The sequence below is a fragment of the Amphiprion ocellaris genome, chromosome 12 (genome assembly GCF_022539595.1).
Source record: "Amphiprion ocellaris isolate individual 3 ecotype Okinawa chromosome 12, ASM2253959v1, whole genome shotgun sequence".
Lineage (NCBI taxonomy): Eukaryota > Metazoa > Chordata > Actinopteri > Pomacentridae > Amphiprion > Amphiprion ocellaris.
In genome coordinates this window covers 22,620,010-22,638,329 of record NC_072777.1, presented here as the reverse complement: position 1 = coordinate 22,638,329, position 18,320 = coordinate 22,620,010, and the positions used below count along the sequence as shown (strand labels likewise).

Genomic DNA, 18,320 nt, shown 5'->3' with positions numbered 1-18,320 from the left:
GTTCACATGTCTTGCTCAATGTTTTTGTTGTAGCACCTCTGCTGCTGGTAGGTGAAGTCAAAATGGAAACGACATGGCCTACAGTTTGTGTTATATTTCTTATTTTCGCCTCTGTAACACACACAGAGTCGTCGACCAGGCAACTAAATACGGTAAGAGCTAAAAGCGGCGGTAAATACTGAGCTAATGTGATGATGGTGATGTTAGCGTAGCTTTAGCTTCCCGATCGCTCAGCTTTAAGAACACACTAACAGGCAGACATTATGGTGTTACACCTCACGCCTCTTTGTGTTTTCTATTTTACTCTCACTTATTGATCCTTGTAGGAAAACATCCTGATTAACGTGACAGCAGGGACGCTGGCGGATACACAACTTCAGGATTCTAACAATTTGCAGGTATACAACGAAAACCAAGTCACTCAGCTAAACGCAGGTCTTTTTAAGATGAAATACGAGAGACAACTTAACGTTATGTTTTCTTTCAGATAAATTTAAATATATCGGTGGGCGAAGAACAGGTGTTTGTCAATGACATCCCCGTAGAGCTGTCAGGAGTCACCAGGTTCAACTGTCAAGCACTTCTCTGTGAGTTTTTATTTATTCCCAGCTTTGCCTTTTGATATTGTTATTGCTTTTTTATTTGTATGACAACATCTTTTATATTACTGCTTGGATACATTGTTAATGAGGCCTCCATATCTCCACATTTTATTAGATATAGTTTAAATAAAGGTTGAGTGAATGAATGAATAATCCCCTCACAACTCGTATATTTCTGGGGCGACGTGTTTGGACATCTATGTCTTTAATGCCTGTTAACATCTTGCCAATTCACCCTGCACACAATTAGCAGTTAAGTGGAGCGGAATAAGGAGATCATTATCAATCTCATGTGTGCCAAGTGTAGAGCTGGAGACAGGATGTGATTAGCCCAGTTCAGCATAAAGACTGAATGCAGTGGAAACCATTAGACAAGTGCTGCCCAGAGAGATGCACCTAAAACACCATACAACAAATATCAGCTCTAAAACTAGCTGCTGGACAAGTTGCATGTCATTTAGAGAAATGTTTTAGTAGGAGTCTGTTCTTGACAATCAATAGTTGATCACACTGAGTCACAACATTTACAGATTTAGTGAGAGCTTTTTATTTTGAGTTTCTGCAGTTTGAAAAAGACAGGAATTGTCACCAGATGTCAACAGAACTATTTGGAAAGAATGGTTTGGGGGGTTTTCCAGAAGAGGGCATTTACATCAAAAATAAAACCAAACAAAAAAACAGCAGAACTCTGGTATAGGCATCCAAAACTTTTTTCTTGCTCTGGATGTCCCTCAGATCAGACTTTGCACCCATGTAATAGAGCTCTATTACAAATTAGTTGTGCTGCCCCGTGTAGTGACAACAATGGCAAAACACTGCCAGCAAAGGACCTCTTTTTGGTCAACGTCGTGCTTTCTGTAGCCAAAGTATTTCCACATCACTGATGTTGTGTTTCTATTTGCAACCACAGCTTCCTTTTCAGTGTTGCTCTCCTGTTCTTGCAAATGAAGTAAAAAAAAAAAAAAAAAAAAACAACAAAAAACCAGACTGTTCATCCAAGACACCTTAAATCAGGGTGTGAGAAGTCTGTTTGAATGAACAGACTTTGCTTGTCCTTTGGTTTACGTTGCACTTTCTGTGATGTGACGATACATTTGCTCAACACAGTGTTGATGCTGAAATGATACATTGTGTAGCTCTAAATTGTTTCATTAAGAAGAACTAATAGACTAACAACAACAGTAAATTAATTAAATACCATTAACTCTCAGTGTATGTTTTTCCCTTGAGGGTTTTTTGTGTCTCTTTTCCTTGTATTTTTAAAATTATGTCTCTAGTTCTATGACTTCAGGCGATAAATGTTGTCCATAAATGACTTGAACTTTTAAATCATGATCCGAATTTGTATTGATGAAGTTCATTAAATTGACTAATAGTGTATGATACCTAAATGTAAACTGTTGGTTAAATGAGATAAGCTTATAAATGCAATGAATTGTCTTTTTCCAGTGGACAGCATCAATGGAAGCAGCGAGTTTGAATCGGGGGACTCGGTGTCGACTGTCACCCGGGTGATGGTGAGCCAGAACAGACTGTACAGTGACTCAGAGGAAGTGGTGGCTCTTCAAGTGTTCAGTGAAGTAATAGAAATGGAAGGCAAAGAGGTAAACACACCTTTTTTCCTAATCTTTCAGATCTCACATGGAGCCTGTGTGTCAAAGCATTACTGACTGTATTCCAAAGATGTGATTCATGCGAAAATGCAAAATTGTATTTTTATGTTAAGCTTAAGCTCATCTGTTTTTGTTTTGTTTTGTTTTTTTCCAGGAAAAAATGCTGAAAATGTAAGCATAAAGAATGTACCAAGACAACCTCATTAATTGTGGGATATCTCAAAACTTGAAATCCCACTCAGTCACATAAAAACTCTTAAATAAAAAAGATAAATGCATCCAGTAAGTGCAAATACAATGTAAAGGGCCTCTCTACCTAAAAACTGATTTTTCTTTGTCTTGTTAACATGTCCATATGTTTTTTTATATGCTGGAAGATGCATCATTAGGGAACTAAGCAGGCAATGCCATGGCTGAGCATTTCCGCCTTAATTCTCCAGCTTAACACTGAGTTTCAACAACATGGATTCAGACAAACAGCCTGTTCTGAGGGAAGCAATCAAGCTTCAGGGTGTCAAATTCTGAAAAACAAAATTGTCATTCCTCTTCCTGTCGTGCATGTGTGGCTGGACTTTGCCAATATGCAAAAAAAAAAAAAAAAACTGTACAAAGTAGCTGGACTATCAAGTGCCACTGAGATGTGTTACCCATCAGTGTGTAGTTTCACTTAATTATTCTGAAGTTTTGCATAAATTTTGGAAAGAATTTGCATTTTCCTCTGTTGAATTTGACTTTTTCTCTTTTAGGTCCAGCAGCCTGACATGTGTGAGGTGAAAATCCTGATGAGCCCAGACTTTCAGAAGCTGGCTCAGTTTACCAACATCTACCCCATCGGACACAGCGAGATCTTCAGGGTTCCCAGGGAAAACGACGTTGTTGTTACAGATCCACCGAATTCTAGAAAAGGTTTATTTCTTTCAGTGTCCTAAATGTTATTATGCAGAAACTCTAGCAGTCAGCTTTAGTGTGTATTCTTTTCGTATTTCCTCTGCACTTTTTATACCAGATGAAGAACAGCTGATGTCTCAGACCACCAGCCAGTATCCCCTGAAGCACACAGAGACCACCCAGGAGGAGACTGCAGCGCCGGGAAAGCTTCCAGAGACTCCCCTGCGTATGGACCCCGACCTGCTTTATGATGTCCGATACGATGATGAATTTGATGACCGAGACCCGAACCAGTCGGATCAGAATCAGATGGAATCTCCACCCAAGGAATTCATATCATCCTACTCTGTAAGTAAAAGTCTGCAGCTACTAGAGATTGAGTTGATGGCAGATAGTTCACACTGCCTCAGATGTATGTTGCCGTTTCAATAGAAAAATTGCCACTAGTTGGTGTAGTTTATGTAGGAGGAAGACACAGTTTCTGGATCCCTGAGAAAATACGCTGTTTGGTGTCAGTCAGAAGCAAAGTCCACGTATATTTGGGGCTGCACAGATATGATTTCCATGATTGAATTTTAGTGAACATCCATTTGTCCTCAACATTGACTACTATGATAGTCATATTCTTTGTCGTAAACCACATGTTTAGATATGCCTTTATTGCATCTTTTATAGCTTACTTTTGCACCGCTAAGTTTGAATTTGACTTTCACAAAATTAAACATGCTTTAAGAAATTCTGGGATACATAACAAGTATTGTTAAAAGAAATAATATAGTAACAATACAATATTGCTTTACTGATTTGCCATTTACAAACTCAACAGGGAGACATGTATTATATATACATATATGGGTATTTTTGTGTTTAAAAACATCATAAATTGTTGAAAGCCAGTAAAATAAATTTTTAGAGATGACTTGTGCCCTACTAAGTTCACTTGATTTTATTAAAAGTTACAGTCAAGATCCTACAATGTTATACACACTGACAAATTACTTGACTGATTTAGTTTATAAATTCTAAATGCTATCCTGCTATCCCCATCACTCTCATCTGCACTCTCACCCCAACCAGTCGAGTTTTTTTTCCCCCTCCCTCCCTCCCTCCCTCCCTCCCTCCCTCCCTATTCTAGGGTTTGTTTCGTTCCTTCCCACCGTCGCTCATAGGGAATCCAAAGGCAGCTCTGGATTGTTGGGTTTTCTGTTCTCAGTTTATAATTCGAAAGGTCTGTACCCGACTATGTTAAGTGTTGTGAGATGCCATATGTTGTGAATTTGCGCTATATAAATAAAATTCAATTGAATTGAATAAATTAAGGTTAAGACCCTCGAAAAGTACACTTGGGAAACCCAACAAATCCAAAGATTCCTAATGAGAAAGCATGTCTGCCCTATCTTAGACATGACAGTTACTACAAGTGATAATGCTAGCACCAATTACATAATATTAGCACAACACCAAGGGAGATAACAAAACTGAAACTCTGCTGTTTGCAGTTGATGTTTGATCTCCCCATTCTGGTTTGTTTTCTAACCCTTCAAGTGTGCACACAGCTTCCTCTGTTGCTTGGAAACCTTTCTGTAACATCTAGAGAGGAAGCAGGAAATACTCACATCTCCATGTCCGTTATCTCCTCAGGCCATGTGTCAGTGGGTAGAGCAAGCGAGGGTTCGTCTGCGGCGCTTCTGCTCTGAGTCACTGCCTCTCTTCTTCCTGGTCATGTGGGTGGTGGTGATCGGTGTCGTCGGATCAGCCGTCATCGTCAGGATCTTGGACATGTTCTTCCCAATTTGTGAACACAAGTGAGTTTGTCGCATGGGCTTTCTTAACAAATAGTCAGCTGGAATATCTCTGGTTGTCTCCAAAATGCCTAACTTTTCATTTTCTGCTTCACAGGCACATTTTTCACCTAAACCCCGTCACTCTAATGCCAGAGGACGAGAAGCACAACCTGCTGGAGAACATTGAAATAGAAGCAGAGGAAGAAGAGAAGAAGCCTTGAATGAGGATCGACTTGGTCAGCTCCCTTCGGTTTGTTCTTATTTGTCCTTTAACCTACTGCTTTGTTTCAAGCTTATATTCAGATCTGTGAACCACTATTGCTTTACACTTCAGTTTACTCTTTAAACACATTAGCCATAAAACAGGAGCTAGTTTAAAGAGCCTGTATTATGTCTTTAGATCAAATTCCAGTCTTTCAGGTTGGTGTGTTGGAAAGCTGATGGTCTGTTACTTGATTCTGTACACTTAACTCATTGTTTGAAAACGTTTTTGCTGTTGTATTTGGTCAGATAGTTTATAAAATGTCACTTATATTGAGGCACTATATATTTTATGGTCTAGATTTCAGTGGCAAAGTGGTCTAACCCACTGCCCAAATATAGCGTTACAGTGGCACTTCAAATGTTAGACCATTCTTGAGAACACAAAATTTTGAGCCCATTTTTCCCAAAGGCTACAGAAAGTGGGTTAGATCTCTCTGCTTCCAAACCCCTCAAGTGATGTGCACCAAAGATTTGAAGCTCAGCTTTTAAAGGGAGTAGTTTGGTATTGTGTGAATTATGCTACAGATTCGTCAAAAACATTGACGCCACTATCATGTGAAGCTCCAGAAGCTGGTTTGGCTTAGCTTAGCATGAAGACTGGAAACAGGATGAAACAGCTGCGGTATGTTGTCTCCTGTTAATTTTATTTAAAAAAACAGCAAGACTAAATAAGACAACTTGTGTTTTTATGGGCTATTTTTTGGGTTGGGTGGAGGAACTTTCAAGAAGTTTGTCTTACAATGACATTGCCAGGCAACCAGCATATTTCCTAAAATGCCAAGCTATCCCTTTAAGTCAACTTTTCACAAGGAATCCTCAAAGAAAAAAAACATAGTGATTCAATAACAATTGAAGACGAGAAGCTTCAGAACTGCTAGAAAATAGATCATCTGGTGAGATTGTTTTGTCAAAATTTTCTTTTTTTACCAAAAGGTAGCAGCACAGGTAAGAACAGACACAAACTTGAGGAAAAAGCTGATGCACAGTGTGTTCTGTGGGTTGAAACAATGAATATGAACAAACTGAGTGTTTTAGGAACTGCATCCAATTATTTAGAATTTACGTCCCCTGAAAACACTTTGTGTAGCATTACTGTACAGGTCACTTTTTTTCATACTACTTTTTCCTCCAAAATTGCACCCCCACAGCTGGAAAAAAAATGAAGAAAATGCACTTAATCAGTATATTTATTTAATCTGAGGCAGGCATATTGTCGTCCTTTAAGTGAAGACAAGATAATTGCTTAAAACCATTGTATTTGAATCTGCTGTTGCCGGTAGATCTGATTAAATAATGTTTAATCAAAAAGAAGGCAAAGCTATGCAGATCACCATGTCGGCATGTTTTGAGTCAGTTTAGAATCCGACTAAAAAGCACCTCCCTGCACACTTTTGAAGGTTAATATGTTGATTGTCTTTCTTCACGGTGCCTCTGTGACTATTTTGGGGATTCTGTCACTGAATGGGGAATCATATTGTATTTTCCTTTAATCAGTTTTGTGTGCGGCTTCCTGTTACTAATATTGGAGAATGTAAATGATGTCTTTCAGAATGTCTATGCACTCTAAACATATAAGGCAAACTACTGCTCTGACTGAACTGATGTATAATACAGTACAAGACTGATTGTTAAAAGAGAGAATCTGTACTTACAGAGTTGAATTTGGGGGTGAAACCTGCATGGGCGTGGTTAATCGCAGCAGGATTTGTAGGCAACAATGGCTCAGACAAGAAACCTCCTTAGTATCACTCCAGATGTTTTACTGGGCTGGTTCTGAGGGACCAAACAGCTGGACCGGTCATCAGTCAAAAACATGGGTTTGATTCATCCTAAATTCAGCATCGGCGTGTTTATTTTGTGTGTGTGTTTGTGTGTGTGTGTGTGTGTGTGTGTGTGTGTGTGTGTGTGTGTGTGTGTGTGTGTGTGTGTGTGTGTGTGTGTGTGTGTGTGTGTGTGTGTGTGTGTGTGTGTGTGTGTGTGTGTGTGTGTGTGTGTGTGTGTGTGTGTGTGCGCGTGTGTGCGCGTGTGTTATTTCATTACTTGTCAAGCTTTTTCTAAGACACCCTAAAAGCATCAGCTTGTGCACCTCAGAGCAGCTGAAGTCATGATTTTATCTTCCGGGCTCAGTTAAAACTGCAGAATGCATGATGTACTGCGTTAGCAAAAAGGTGCATGTGTTGTCTAGCTAGTGAATGCGGTTTGCTGCTCTATCAGCAACTTATACATGAAAACTAGGAAACTGCATGATGACTCAAAGCAGCCTCAGATTCCTAATTGTTCAGCTCTGTACAACAGAGTGCTGTAGATAACACTAAATTTAGCCTGCAAGGCAAACAATGTATCAGGCATGAGGTAATAAACAACAGAAATATGTTTTAATTTGCTCTTTGTTTAAACGGTGTTTGATCCATGTGTTACCTTTTTGACATCTGTGTGCAAAAATTGTATGAATTACAGCTGGACTGTGTATTTGAGTCAAATCATGCTGATTAAATGCTTTCCTATAGACCACCCCATCTGACAGTTGTGCTTGTGGGATATTGTTTGATCCGACATTACATAAAAGTCTTAAAGCTCACATTTGATTTCATTTTGGACAAGGTCTTGTTGAGACAGACAAATGAACAGAGGAGCTTTAAATGAAAGTTAAAGCAGTAATAAATCTGCAGAGTATTAGCTTATCACATGTCATATATGGGTACTGTGTTGTGTAAGTCAGCTGGTAGGCACAATTAATAAAACCAAAGGTTTGTTTGAGGTAATGAAGGAACAGTCTTTAGATTCTGTTTATAGTCCGAAATAATCTATCCATTGAAACCAAATGTAAGAGATGCTATTGTTGAAAAAATAACTCCAATTATATCAATATTAAATAATTGAAATTTAGGTATCGGATCTGTATTTCAGCCTGAAAAATCCATTATTATCTGGGCTTTTGCTTGTGTCAACATGGGAGTAGATTATCAGTAAATTTATTGATAAATAAATATTAAATGGTCAATCTACAAGTCAGAGTTTGAAAATGCACCTGGGAGCACTAAATGGACAAACATAGACTCAGTTGCTCTCAGCTTTGGCCGATTGTGTTTCTCGTCCTTCAACTGTCCTGTGACTAAATTTTTTTACATTTTCCAGCAGGCATTAATGAACTTACGTGTTAGACTGTGTTAATGTTTATAAACGTAACTTTATTCATAGAAATATCTGGTTAGTGTTATGTTTATAATAATTTACATCTCCAAAAATGTCACAGAACCATGTGGTTCCAAGTATGATCAAGTGCAAGAAAAACAAGGGAAAATCCAACAGGAATAACATCTGATTTGCTCTCAAGCATCTCACTGACAAATAAAACAGTACAAACATAATATTATGACACTTGGGTAAAGTGGAAGTAAAACATGTCTGGAAATTAACTTGTCATTGTCTTGCTGGAGATTTGTAGCCTCGGTTTTGTTAACTTTTCTCACAGCTCCATTTGTTTTGTCCTTATGTGGAACACATTTGATTGCATGACCATAAAAAATATTTTGCAAATGAAATGACAGCAACCATCACCCATACCTTCCTCAAGTTGACTCTTTAGACCTTGTCAGATTTAAAAATTGCATAACATTGACATAGTGTACAAATAGAAGAGGTGCTGTTTTTAAGTGCACTTATTTACCCACTGTGATAACCTACCTTCATCTAAATCACCTGCCTGATTCAGGAGAATACACAGTCTCAGCCTGAAACACATGGTTTTGCCAGAACTTACAGTGTACCTGGATTGACTCACTACTTACACGGTCAGGCACAGGTAAGTTGGGTTGTAGCTCTTTTCAGCAGGACCCGAACTCTTCGATCCACTTTTCGTACTTCTCCAGGTCTGCTGCAGAAACAGATTTGGACACTTTCCTCAGAGCCGTCTCAAAGTCCTCCATGGTGGTTGGCATGTGCATCTCATCCCGCGAAATGTTGCGGATCTCCTCTGGCGTGAGGCCCTCGATTCTTCGCCTCATGGCCATCAGAGAGGCGTCCCTGCATCATCGCACAACAACAGTTTATTAGAGAGATTTAGAAAGAGCTGAGATCGTAATGGAGTCTTTTAATCACATGAGTTCTTCCAGTAACCCAGACTTTCAATTAAAATGCATTAGCTTTAAATTACATCAATTTTCTGCAAGAAACCTTAAAGTAATGAAGTTAAAAACCATAAACAGAAGAAATATGTGAATGTCCAACCTGCCAAAACTTGACTTCAAACAAGTCTATAGCATGGCAGTTTAATGAAACTACAGTCAGTGGATGAGGAGTATGGTTGTATTGTTTCCATCTACTGTGGCTATGACATGTATGCCAAAGAAGCTAGCAAATTATATTTTCAAGGGTAGCCTCACCTGCAAACGTTAGTGATATCGGCTCCTGAGTAACCCTCCATCTGCTCGGCGATCTTGTCCAAGTCCACGTTGTTGGCCAGCTCCAGCTCCTTCAGATTGATCCTGAGCAGCTCTACTCTCCCCTTAGCTGTAAACACAGAAGCAACGGTTGGAAGAGAAGGCAGGAAACTCTGGCCACAGCCGGTAGTAGCTCCAACATGTACCCCCAGTCAGGGGACATGTAAAGGGCCCCAGTCAAGGCTACCAACCAGGCACACGGACTACTGCTTGGGGCCCTAAAACACAGTCAAAACTATGGTAACTTTAGTGTACCAATGACAATCTCAAACACATGGATTTAGACTTCACAAGTTTCATACATAAACATAAGGAACAAATCCTGTCAACTTACATGGCCTTGCTTTCTTTATTAATTATTCTTTAGAATGGTTTCTGGTTCAAACATGTATGGCTGAATTACTGGATCTAAGCCACAGTCAAAGTCCATTTTTCATAAAACTACACTATCTCTGACCAGTGGACATTATGCGTCATAGAAGTCTCTGTCATGGTGCCCCACTGCTCACTAAGCTCCCAAAATGCTCTCTGCTTCTAAACCCCCAAAACTGACCATCATCCAGTGATACTTTTTCAGGTCACAATAGTAGTAAGAGGATCCACCCTGGAACCAGGTACTAAAGCTAATTTACAATATATTTTCTAACCTGCCTAAAAAGAATACAGGTTTTAATTGTGTTTTGAAACTTGTGGAGCCACAGTAATCCCTACCTTCTCGACAGTCATTTCAGACAGTGCCCTGCTTGAGCAAGTCATCAAAGTTTGTTACCACCTGCGTAACATAAATCATCTTCTTAATGCACTGCAGAGCTATTCAGTTGTTAAGCACAAGCACTCGGTTGATTTTAATAACTTTAACATACTTGAAGTGTGTATTATCTAGAAAAAGGGTACAGGATTGTGAGTCTGTGTGGGCAGATAGTCAAAGCTAGATCAGAAAATCAATGGTTAAAGACATTGGATTAGGCAGCATTCCAATACAGGTGTCCAGGTTGTGTACTGGAGCACAAAACTAATTCAGATATTGTATGTATAGTCTGCTGTGTGCACTGTACTTGAAGGTGACGGTATAGAATGTGAGGAATGTCGGGGCCAAACAGATTTACCACAGGACCTCCCTAGTAGGTTAATCTAGTATGACTGTTTTCTAGTTAGCACAGTGGCCATTAACATAGACAGAATAAAGTGTTTGTGCCAGAACCATTGTCCTCAAGTTTCTTGATGTTTAACAATTATACACGTCTGGTTAGAGTCTTCAGTGACTTTCTTTTTCAATTAATCACACTTCATTGCCTACAGTTTTGAGCAAAGACAAAATGACTGTACTTGAAGGCAGAGGAATGTAAATTCTCTTCTCCAGCCGTCTTCTCAGAGCCTCGTCAATGTCCCAGGGGAAGTTGGTGGCAGCTAGCACCATCACCATCTTTGACGGGTCGTCATTCTCCGATGCTCCACCGACACCTACACAAAATCCACAAAAAGTCTCAGAAAGCAAAAGCTTCAAACAAGAGGTTTCTGCTGTTCCAACTGTACAGTGCATCTAGAAAAGTGAGGGAAAAAATATTAAGCTTGCGTCAGCAGTTTTTCCATTTATATAAATAGTTTAGCAGAACACAAACATTTTAGGTTTTAGTCTTAATAAAAAAAAACTGAACATATAGTTGGTGTTTTACCATCCATTTGCACCAGTAGCTCTGCTTTGACTCTCCTGCTGGCCTCATGCTCCTCCGATGTCCCTCTGCGGCTGCACATGGAGTCAATTTCATCAATGAAGATCGTAGTGGGAGCGTAAAAACGTGCCTGTACAATGACACATGCAATGACTGACTCCAAGAAAATACTGGATTTAAAAACTGGGAGTGGTATTGAGTCTAGATAAATCTTCCAGTATAGCTAGTTAGATTTCAATCAAGTATTTTATTGAATGTAATGATTTAATACCAAAAAAACCCCAACATTTACATACAAGAATATTACATAAACCCACTGATCAAATAATTTCATGGTTAGAAAAGAAGTTTGAATGAAAGCAGTAAGAGTACTGCATTTTATAATTAACTGTGTACCAAGTGTGGCTGCCAATTTATCTTTCAAAATTAAAGGTGCATTAATTCAGTTAGATTTTGACCACTAGAGGGCTCCAAAAATACAAAAAATGAAAGAGAATACAATGTAATGTAAAACAGTAAAGGATCTTTAACTGATGTTGTTGCACTGGAATCTGAATGATAACAAGAGCAGCCATGAGGCCCAGAACATAGAAGAACCCTAAAAACTGACAACCTAAATTGGTTGAGCTTACCATTTCAAAAAGTAGGCGAACTAGCTTCTCAGACTCTCCTCTGTACTTGGACGTGAGCGTAGACGAGGACACGTTGAAGAATGTGGTTCTGCATTCTGTAGCAACTGCTTTGGCCAAAAGTGTTTTCCCCGTTCCTGGAGGTCCCACCATAAGCACCCCCTAAAGTGGAGAATGACTTTTATGTAACAGCAATGCATGCAGAAGAAGCAATAATACAAAGTTCTCTTTAAATCAGTACCTTCCATGGTCTTCGTATGCCTTTGAAAAATGCTGGCATCCACATCGGCAACACGACCGCTTCTTTTAGGAGTTTTTTTGCATCTTCTAAGTCTGCAATATCATCCCTAGGGAACAGTTAAGATGGGGATTACATTGAACAGTTCTCAGGAGGACAGTCTGATGAACCATAGAGGAACTATAAATCTTGCTAAGATGTCTGCAGCTTCAAGTTTCCATTTCTAAAAGCAGACTGCATATAAAAGCCCATAAACTTCAGGTCTGATAAGTTACATCAATCCAGAAGTGACCTAAACTGACAATCTTTCTAAGGGCCAGCAGGAGGCGGCTGCTCTGGTTGCAAAAAGAATTTCAATTTTATGGAGGTCTATGAGAAATTGACCCTGCTTCTCCCATGATTTAACATTTTCATTATGAGTTTATGGTCTCAATCTCTCCTTCGATACAGCTTCAGTTCATTTTAGAAAACTTCTCTTCTGAAAAAAAGCTCGTAAGGCACAACCCACCATCTTCCATGTGTCTATTTTACTCTCTAGCTCCGCTCAATACAAAAAAACACTGGAAGCAGCAGTAAACTGATAGCAAACATGTACATTATCCAAACAGTTCACCTACCATTTCACATTTGGATTCTGAGATATAATATCTCTCTCCAGAGCTTCCACAAGGTCTTTATCATATCCCGTCCCATCAAACTTTTTCACTTCATTCTCCTGGACATCCGTTTTTTTGTTCTGAAAGCAGACAACAAATTATTACTCTTCCCAGTTCTTAGAATGTAACTTATGTTTCCCTCAGACAGAAAAACTGGAATGACAGGCTGGGCAGTCAGTAAATGCAGCATGTGGATACTGTTTGATGAACAATGCAAATAGTTGCCTCTGAATAAAGGAGAAAGTAGAGTGTCATTTCGAGCTCAAACCACCAAAGTGTTGTTCACCTTGTCATCCTTTGCTTTGCCAGCAGCCTCCTTTGTCTCCTTCTTTTCTTTGCCTTTCGAAGGTTTGCTTCTGTCCCCGTTGGCCCCCCGAGGCGCATGCCTCTGCTGAGCCCTCCCAGCTCCGCTCAGCCGGTTGTTGGCAGGTTTACTCTCTTTATAGAGGTTAGAAGAACGTCTGACAGGACAAGGAGAATGTCTGTAAAAGATAGAGAGCGAGATGGTGCCATTAACAACAACCATGAGCCCTACCGAGTCATGTGTTTTTACCACTGAAACAATTATATTACACATGACAGCTGCTTAGCTGTTCTATTTAAGCACTAGCAAGTTGATTCAATTATATTTGGACTGGAATAAGAGAACAACTTAAGCAAAATCTGACACCAGCAGTTTCAAAAATCCAACTTTACCATATTTACAATGGCGCTGTCAGTAAATAATAACTTAGCAGATAAACAACTTCTTAGAGTAGAGACATATTTGTGTTTATCAAATAAATTGTTTGAAGTTCTACTAATCTCATGCACATTGTATGAAACATTTATATTGTACGTAGAAATGCTAAACAAGTGTATTGATGCAACCAGAGTTATAAATAGAGACAAAAGGCGAAGAAATAACAAAGCGGCAGTATGAGGTTTACAGACCACCTTTCAGTTGAGCAGAGCAGGAACAAAACAAGCTCACATCAGGGACTCAAGTTTACTAATCTCAATCATATGACTACATCAGGGCTATTGTGTTTAGACAAAAAGTTCATACAACACCAGCCACGAACCTGTGAACGGCACAAGTGAAAAGAGACCGAGAGCTTTGGTGTTCAGAAAGCATCAGAATTTAAAGAAAAAATAACCAATTGAAGAAAATTACTGAAGCAATGAATGGGGAGTTGAAGATCAATGCATGTAAATAAGCAAATGCAATACCTTTGTTCCACGTGCACGGGCCTTTTTTCGAAATCATCATAGTTACTGGGTTTAACAGATGATGTGTCCAGCTGGAAGTTGTCCAGAGTTGACATTATGTCCTGAACCTGTTGATTCTCTTCACTAATTTCTTGCCACACCTGAGAAAGAAAAACAAAATACAAATACACATATCAGACGAGGCAGGATTCCTTCCAAATATGATCTGATATTTTATATATACCATATTTACTTGCTGCCATCTCTGCTGTAAACTGCTGTCTCGCACAGCAGACACATATTTCTGGATTTGCTCAAGCACCCCCCGATAGAGAACACAGGCCGAGCTGTAGTTTCCCAGCAGGGCGTATTCACGGGCCAGCTTCACATTCTCTGTGATCTCTTGCAGACTCATGCTGCTGCAGAAACACAACAAGTTAGTACACAACCAGAATACAATACACCTAAAGTTACCAAATTACAAACAAACATTTATTTTTGTTGCCACAGCAGGTGTCGGGTTGTTAATAAAGACAGCACAGCAAGAATTATTGTGAAAAGTCTGAAATGACAAAATAATATATCATAATGCCAACACAGATCAAATGTGAGCTGGCTGGCTTTTTGTCCTCCATAACTTTTTTGCAGGAACGTTCTCTGGGAACTAAGAACCTTAGGAGGAACTACCTACATTTCCACCAGAACCAGGCTATAAATGAAGGTCCAGGGAGACTCTTTTACACTAAATAGTCAATTACCCTAAGTCAATGTACCCTAAGTGGTAAAAGGGTTCAAAGAAACTTAATTAAGCAATGAATGAATTGAAATAACCAATAACCTGTTTCCTGGCATTTTACAATCGACATGTTTAAAAATCTGCAACTCTGAGGAAGATTATATTGTTTCTGTAACATTGTGTTTCAGCACAACAACGTGATGAAAGAAGAAAAGACCATCTCCAGGCCTTGTCAAGTCCTGACACAGAGGAAGACATTTAATGGGAATTTGAGACAGCAAACCACAATAAGAAATTCTTCCTAGAAAGACGTCCACGTTCATGTGCAGCCCAAGCTTTGGCCCCATGCTGCAAAGTTAGTAGTGTGCAGGCACTTATGTAGAAATCAATTTACTGCAGAGGTATGGGAAGCAGCTGGGAAAGTAGTATAAATGAAAAAAACCACACGTCCACAGGTGTTTGTGTGCATGCTTCATAGGGAGTGACCTCTTTGAAGCCAGTATGAACAGGAGACAAGATTATAATAATAACCCCTCATAGTTATGTTGCTATAGTTTTCTGAGTGATCGACATGCATTTTTTTTTTTTTTTAGTTTCTCTATTACTGCAATGTTCAGATACACTGGATCTATAATAGCACCAATGCTGACCTCATGATGTGGGTCAGTAGCTGCAGATCTATGCCAGACAGTGCTGTCATCGTGGTCACCAGTTACTCTCGTTTAGTTAGCAGGCCACCAGTTTATAACACAAATCACTTATCAGAATATGCTGCAATAAGCGGTTGTTTTATTTCTTTTTCCCCCCACCATAATGTCAGACAGTATATCCAACATGTTCCTACATTTTTCTTCTAATAAAAGAAGGCTTATGATGAAACAAACGCCAAGCGACCTACAAAATCCTCCTGCAGATACGTTCAAGTATAAAGAGCTGCTTCTCTTTGTTGTTTTTGTTTTAAATTATTATTAAACACTACTGTTGTCCCCGGCACTAATACCGGTCATTGTCATTTTCAATAGGGTTTCACGAAACCTTCATCTTATACTGACAAGAACTATGCACAGTTTAATACCTGTTTACACATTCAGTGAATTGTAAGAGTTACCAGGGTGGCTGTTCACAGTTTAACGTCTTTCTCCAAAGATTAGACGGAGCCCCGCCCAGCTGACAGCCAACTGTTAAGTGTAAAAATGCGACACAAAAGTCGACATATACAAAATATTAGGTTATTTTTCCTGTTTTCCCTCATAAGGTGGATGTCAGGGAACGAAACCTTTTAACGTTAGTGTAAGTTACACGTTAAAGTGTTTACGTTGCAACGCATCTGTCGCTTTGAATTTCCAGCCGGGGTGGCTGGTTTCTCTCCGTTTCTGATACAGGAACAGGATAAAATATCTGTCTGAAAAAAACTCGACGAACACGGCTGTTTCGGTAACTCGATGTGAGTTGATACGAGTGAGGGTTATCACTTTAAACGAGTATGTATAAGGTTTATACTCAACTTTTCAGATGAACACACGCAGAGTCCTGGCAGCAGCGGTGGTGACGAGTTCCGCTGTAGCAGTTGAAAGAGGCTGAGATATGGAGCAGCTGTCAGAGGCGGAGTCGAGGGAGGCCCCGGGTGGCCCTGGACCCCACACCCTGAAGGCCAGTTTTAGTTTTCTAAAAATGACTGCTGGTCGGCAACGCGGACGTCTGTGGTTGTGAAGTCCTCGGAGAAACTGGTGTTGGCCCACCTGAAGGACATGGCAGCTACCGTGCTAGAGGCTAGCACATCACCCATTAGCCAAACAGGTTAGTAATGCAGTGCCTTGTTGACTGCATTACATCCTGCAACACCTGGACTCAGCGGCAAATATGCAGAGGGGTCCATTTTGTGGACTTCAGCGCGGCATTCAACGCCATCATCCCTGAGGTCTACAGTGACAAACTCACCCACAGAATACTCTGAGGTTGTCACTCAGAGAAAAAAGGAAGAAACCAGTGTGTTTCCACCTTGTTTTGAACCAAAGACTTTTCACAGGTTAAGCGAACATGATGACCACTACACTACAGAAACTGACTCCTACCCTTTGGGCACGGGTACAGACGGCGTTAAAATGACCACATTATCAAAATAATTTGTTTAAACACTTATTGAGCATGGTGAGTGATCCCAAATCACAGTAATGACAAATACTACCCTAATACTTGATACAAAAAAACGGTGGGATAATGTGCCCGTCACGAATCCATGGCCAGAAAAGCTGTTTGACATGGTTTCCATAGTGTAGTGGTTATCACGTTCGCCTCACACGCGAAAGGTCCCCGGTTCGAAACCGGGCGGAAACATGTTTGTTTGTTTCATAATAATGCTGAATAATGATATCGAACTCCTCCCACCATCAGGGAGTGAACACAGGTGACCATTAAAACTAGTAAAAAGGCAATGGCGCTTTGTTTTCATCGCTCTTGGCAAACGCACAGTAGCTGGTTGAAAAAAACGCAACACTCTCCATTGGGGAATCGAACCCCGGTCTTCCGCGTGACAGACGGAGATACTGTCCATTATACTAACGACGACTACGCGAAAACAATGTTTCGTCGTGTGAACCGGCAGCTGGTCCGGTTTCATGTTGACAAAGACGACTTGGTGATACGCGGACATGCGGATGGTACTTGTTGATAAAACACACAAAGAAACAGAAACTTGTGAATGGAATATTCCGACTGACATGGAGACTCTGCGGGTGCGCTTGACACCAGTGTAGTGACACACAAGGACTAGTCTCTGTAGAATGTCAGTCATCCAGGTCATTAAAATCCTAAGTGCCTCTGGAGAAAGCCACCAAACAGCTTTTTTTGTTGGTTCTTGGAGGCGTTTCCCCTCTCATCTCCTCCAGCAAGGCGCCTCACTTCTGACTGGAATGGTGACGAATGTTTTGGTAACAGGTTTCAGAAAGTCAAACTGGGCCCATGTTAAACCTCACAAAGAAAGTCTTCACCCTGAAATATATGGAGGACTAAAAGTGCCAAAATTAAATAAATAAATACATCATTAAATAATTAATTAAATATGTCATTAATTAATTAAAATTGGAATTAAATATTTCATTAATTAATTAAAATTGGGATTAAATATTTTATTAATTAATTAAAATTGGAATTAAATACTTAAATGTGTTATTAAGTAAATATATCATTAAATAATTAAATATGTCATTAATTAATTAAAATTGGAATTAAATATGTCATTAATTAATTAAAATTGGAATTAAATACATAAATGTGTTATTAAATATGTCATTAATTTATTAAAATACCAATTCATTTTAAGTAAAAAACATATTTCATTATTTCACTATTTAATTAATTATTTCATGGTCCTTGTGTTGCAGTGGATCATGAATTTATTTTATCTGTCAACCTCGCCTGTCAAAGTCGGTGGGCGGATCCTAACACCTGATTGGTTACCCTGCACATCAAGTCAAGGCAAATCGATTCCAGATAATGGATTGATGCAGAGCTTGTGAACACATTCCGATACACTGGGTGGCGCTATTCACCTCTACGTTGGTTTGGATACTCAATAAAACAAAACTTTATTAGCAACCACTAAAGACTCGGT

General features: G+C 39.5%; 2 protein-coding genes and 1 non-coding gene across 5 annotated transcripts; 2 read left to right on the top strand and 1 right to left on the bottom strand.

The window, feature by feature from the left end:
• Nucleotide 1: 1 nt before the first annotated feature.
• On the top strand, nt 2–7,667 carry ginm1 (glycoprotein integral membrane 1). Its single transcript, XM_023292636.3, has 8 exons — nt 2–152; nt 327–398; nt 488–587; nt 2,052–2,206; nt 2,962–3,121; nt 3,222–3,451; nt 4,745–4,908; nt 5,003–7,667. Exons 1-8 carry the CDS (start codon nt 63–65, stop codon nt 5,106–5,108), a joined length of 1,077 nt encoding a protein of 358 aa, XP_023148404.1. The 5' UTR covers nt 2–62; the 3' UTR covers nt 5,109–7,667.
• katna1 (katanin p60 (ATPase containing) subunit A 1) lies at nt 7,042–16,356 on the bottom strand. Of its 3 annotated transcripts, none has more exons than XM_023292633.3 (11): nt 16,216–16,356; nt 14,219–14,393; nt 13,996–14,135; nt 13,070–13,265; nt 12,745–12,863; nt 12,131–12,236; nt 11,893–12,051; nt 11,264–11,390; nt 10,917–11,051; nt 9,534–9,660; nt 7,042–9,174 (listed from the first exon to the last, which is right to left on the bottom strand). In XM_023292633.3, exons 2-11 carry the CDS (start codon nt 14,387–14,389, stop codon nt 8,976–8,978), a joined length of 1,479 nt encoding a protein of 492 aa, XP_023148401.2. In that variant the 5' UTR covers nt 14,390–14,393; nt 16,216–16,356; the 3' UTR covers nt 7,042–8,975. The 3 variants fall into 3 exon arrangements, with proteins under 3 accessions (XP_023148401.2, XP_023148402.2, XP_035814212.2); XM_023292634.3 differs by having other exon boundaries at nt 14,228–14,393; XM_035958319.2 differs by having other exon boundaries at nt 14,219–14,390; nt 16,216–16,274.
• A 615-nt stretch (nt 16,357–16,971) lies between these two features.
• trnav-cac (transfer RNA valine (anticodon CAC)) lies at nt 16,972–17,044 on the top strand. Its single transcript has one exon. It is a non-coding gene; the product is annotated as a tRNA-Val (tRNA).
• The last annotated feature ends 1,276 nt before the right edge of the window (nt 17,045–18,320 follow it).

Coding starts and splice junctions, on each gene's coding strand:
- ginm1 (XM_023292636.3), top strand. CDS start 63: ATGGAAACGACATGGCCTACAGTTTGTGTTATATTTCTTATTTTCGCC. Junction 153..326: donor CGACCAGGCAACTAAATACG/GTAAGAGCTAAA, acceptor TGATCCTTGTAG/GAAAACATCCTGATTAACGT. Junction 3,452..4,744: donor AATTCATATCATCCTACTCT/GTAAGTAAAAGT, acceptor TTATCTCCTCAG/GCCATGTGTCAGTGGGTAGA.
- katna1 (XM_023292633.3), bottom strand. CDS start 14,389: ATGAGTCTGCAAGAGATCACAGAGAATGTGAAGCTGGCCCGTGAATAC. Junction 12,864..13,069: donor GCAAAGCAAAGGATGACAAG/GTGAACAACACT, acceptor GTCTGCTTTCAG/AACAAAAAAACGGATGTCCA. Junction 12,052..12,130: donor GCATACGAAGACCATGGAAG/GTACTGATTTAA, acceptor TCTCCACTTTAG/GGGGTGCTTATGGTGGGACC.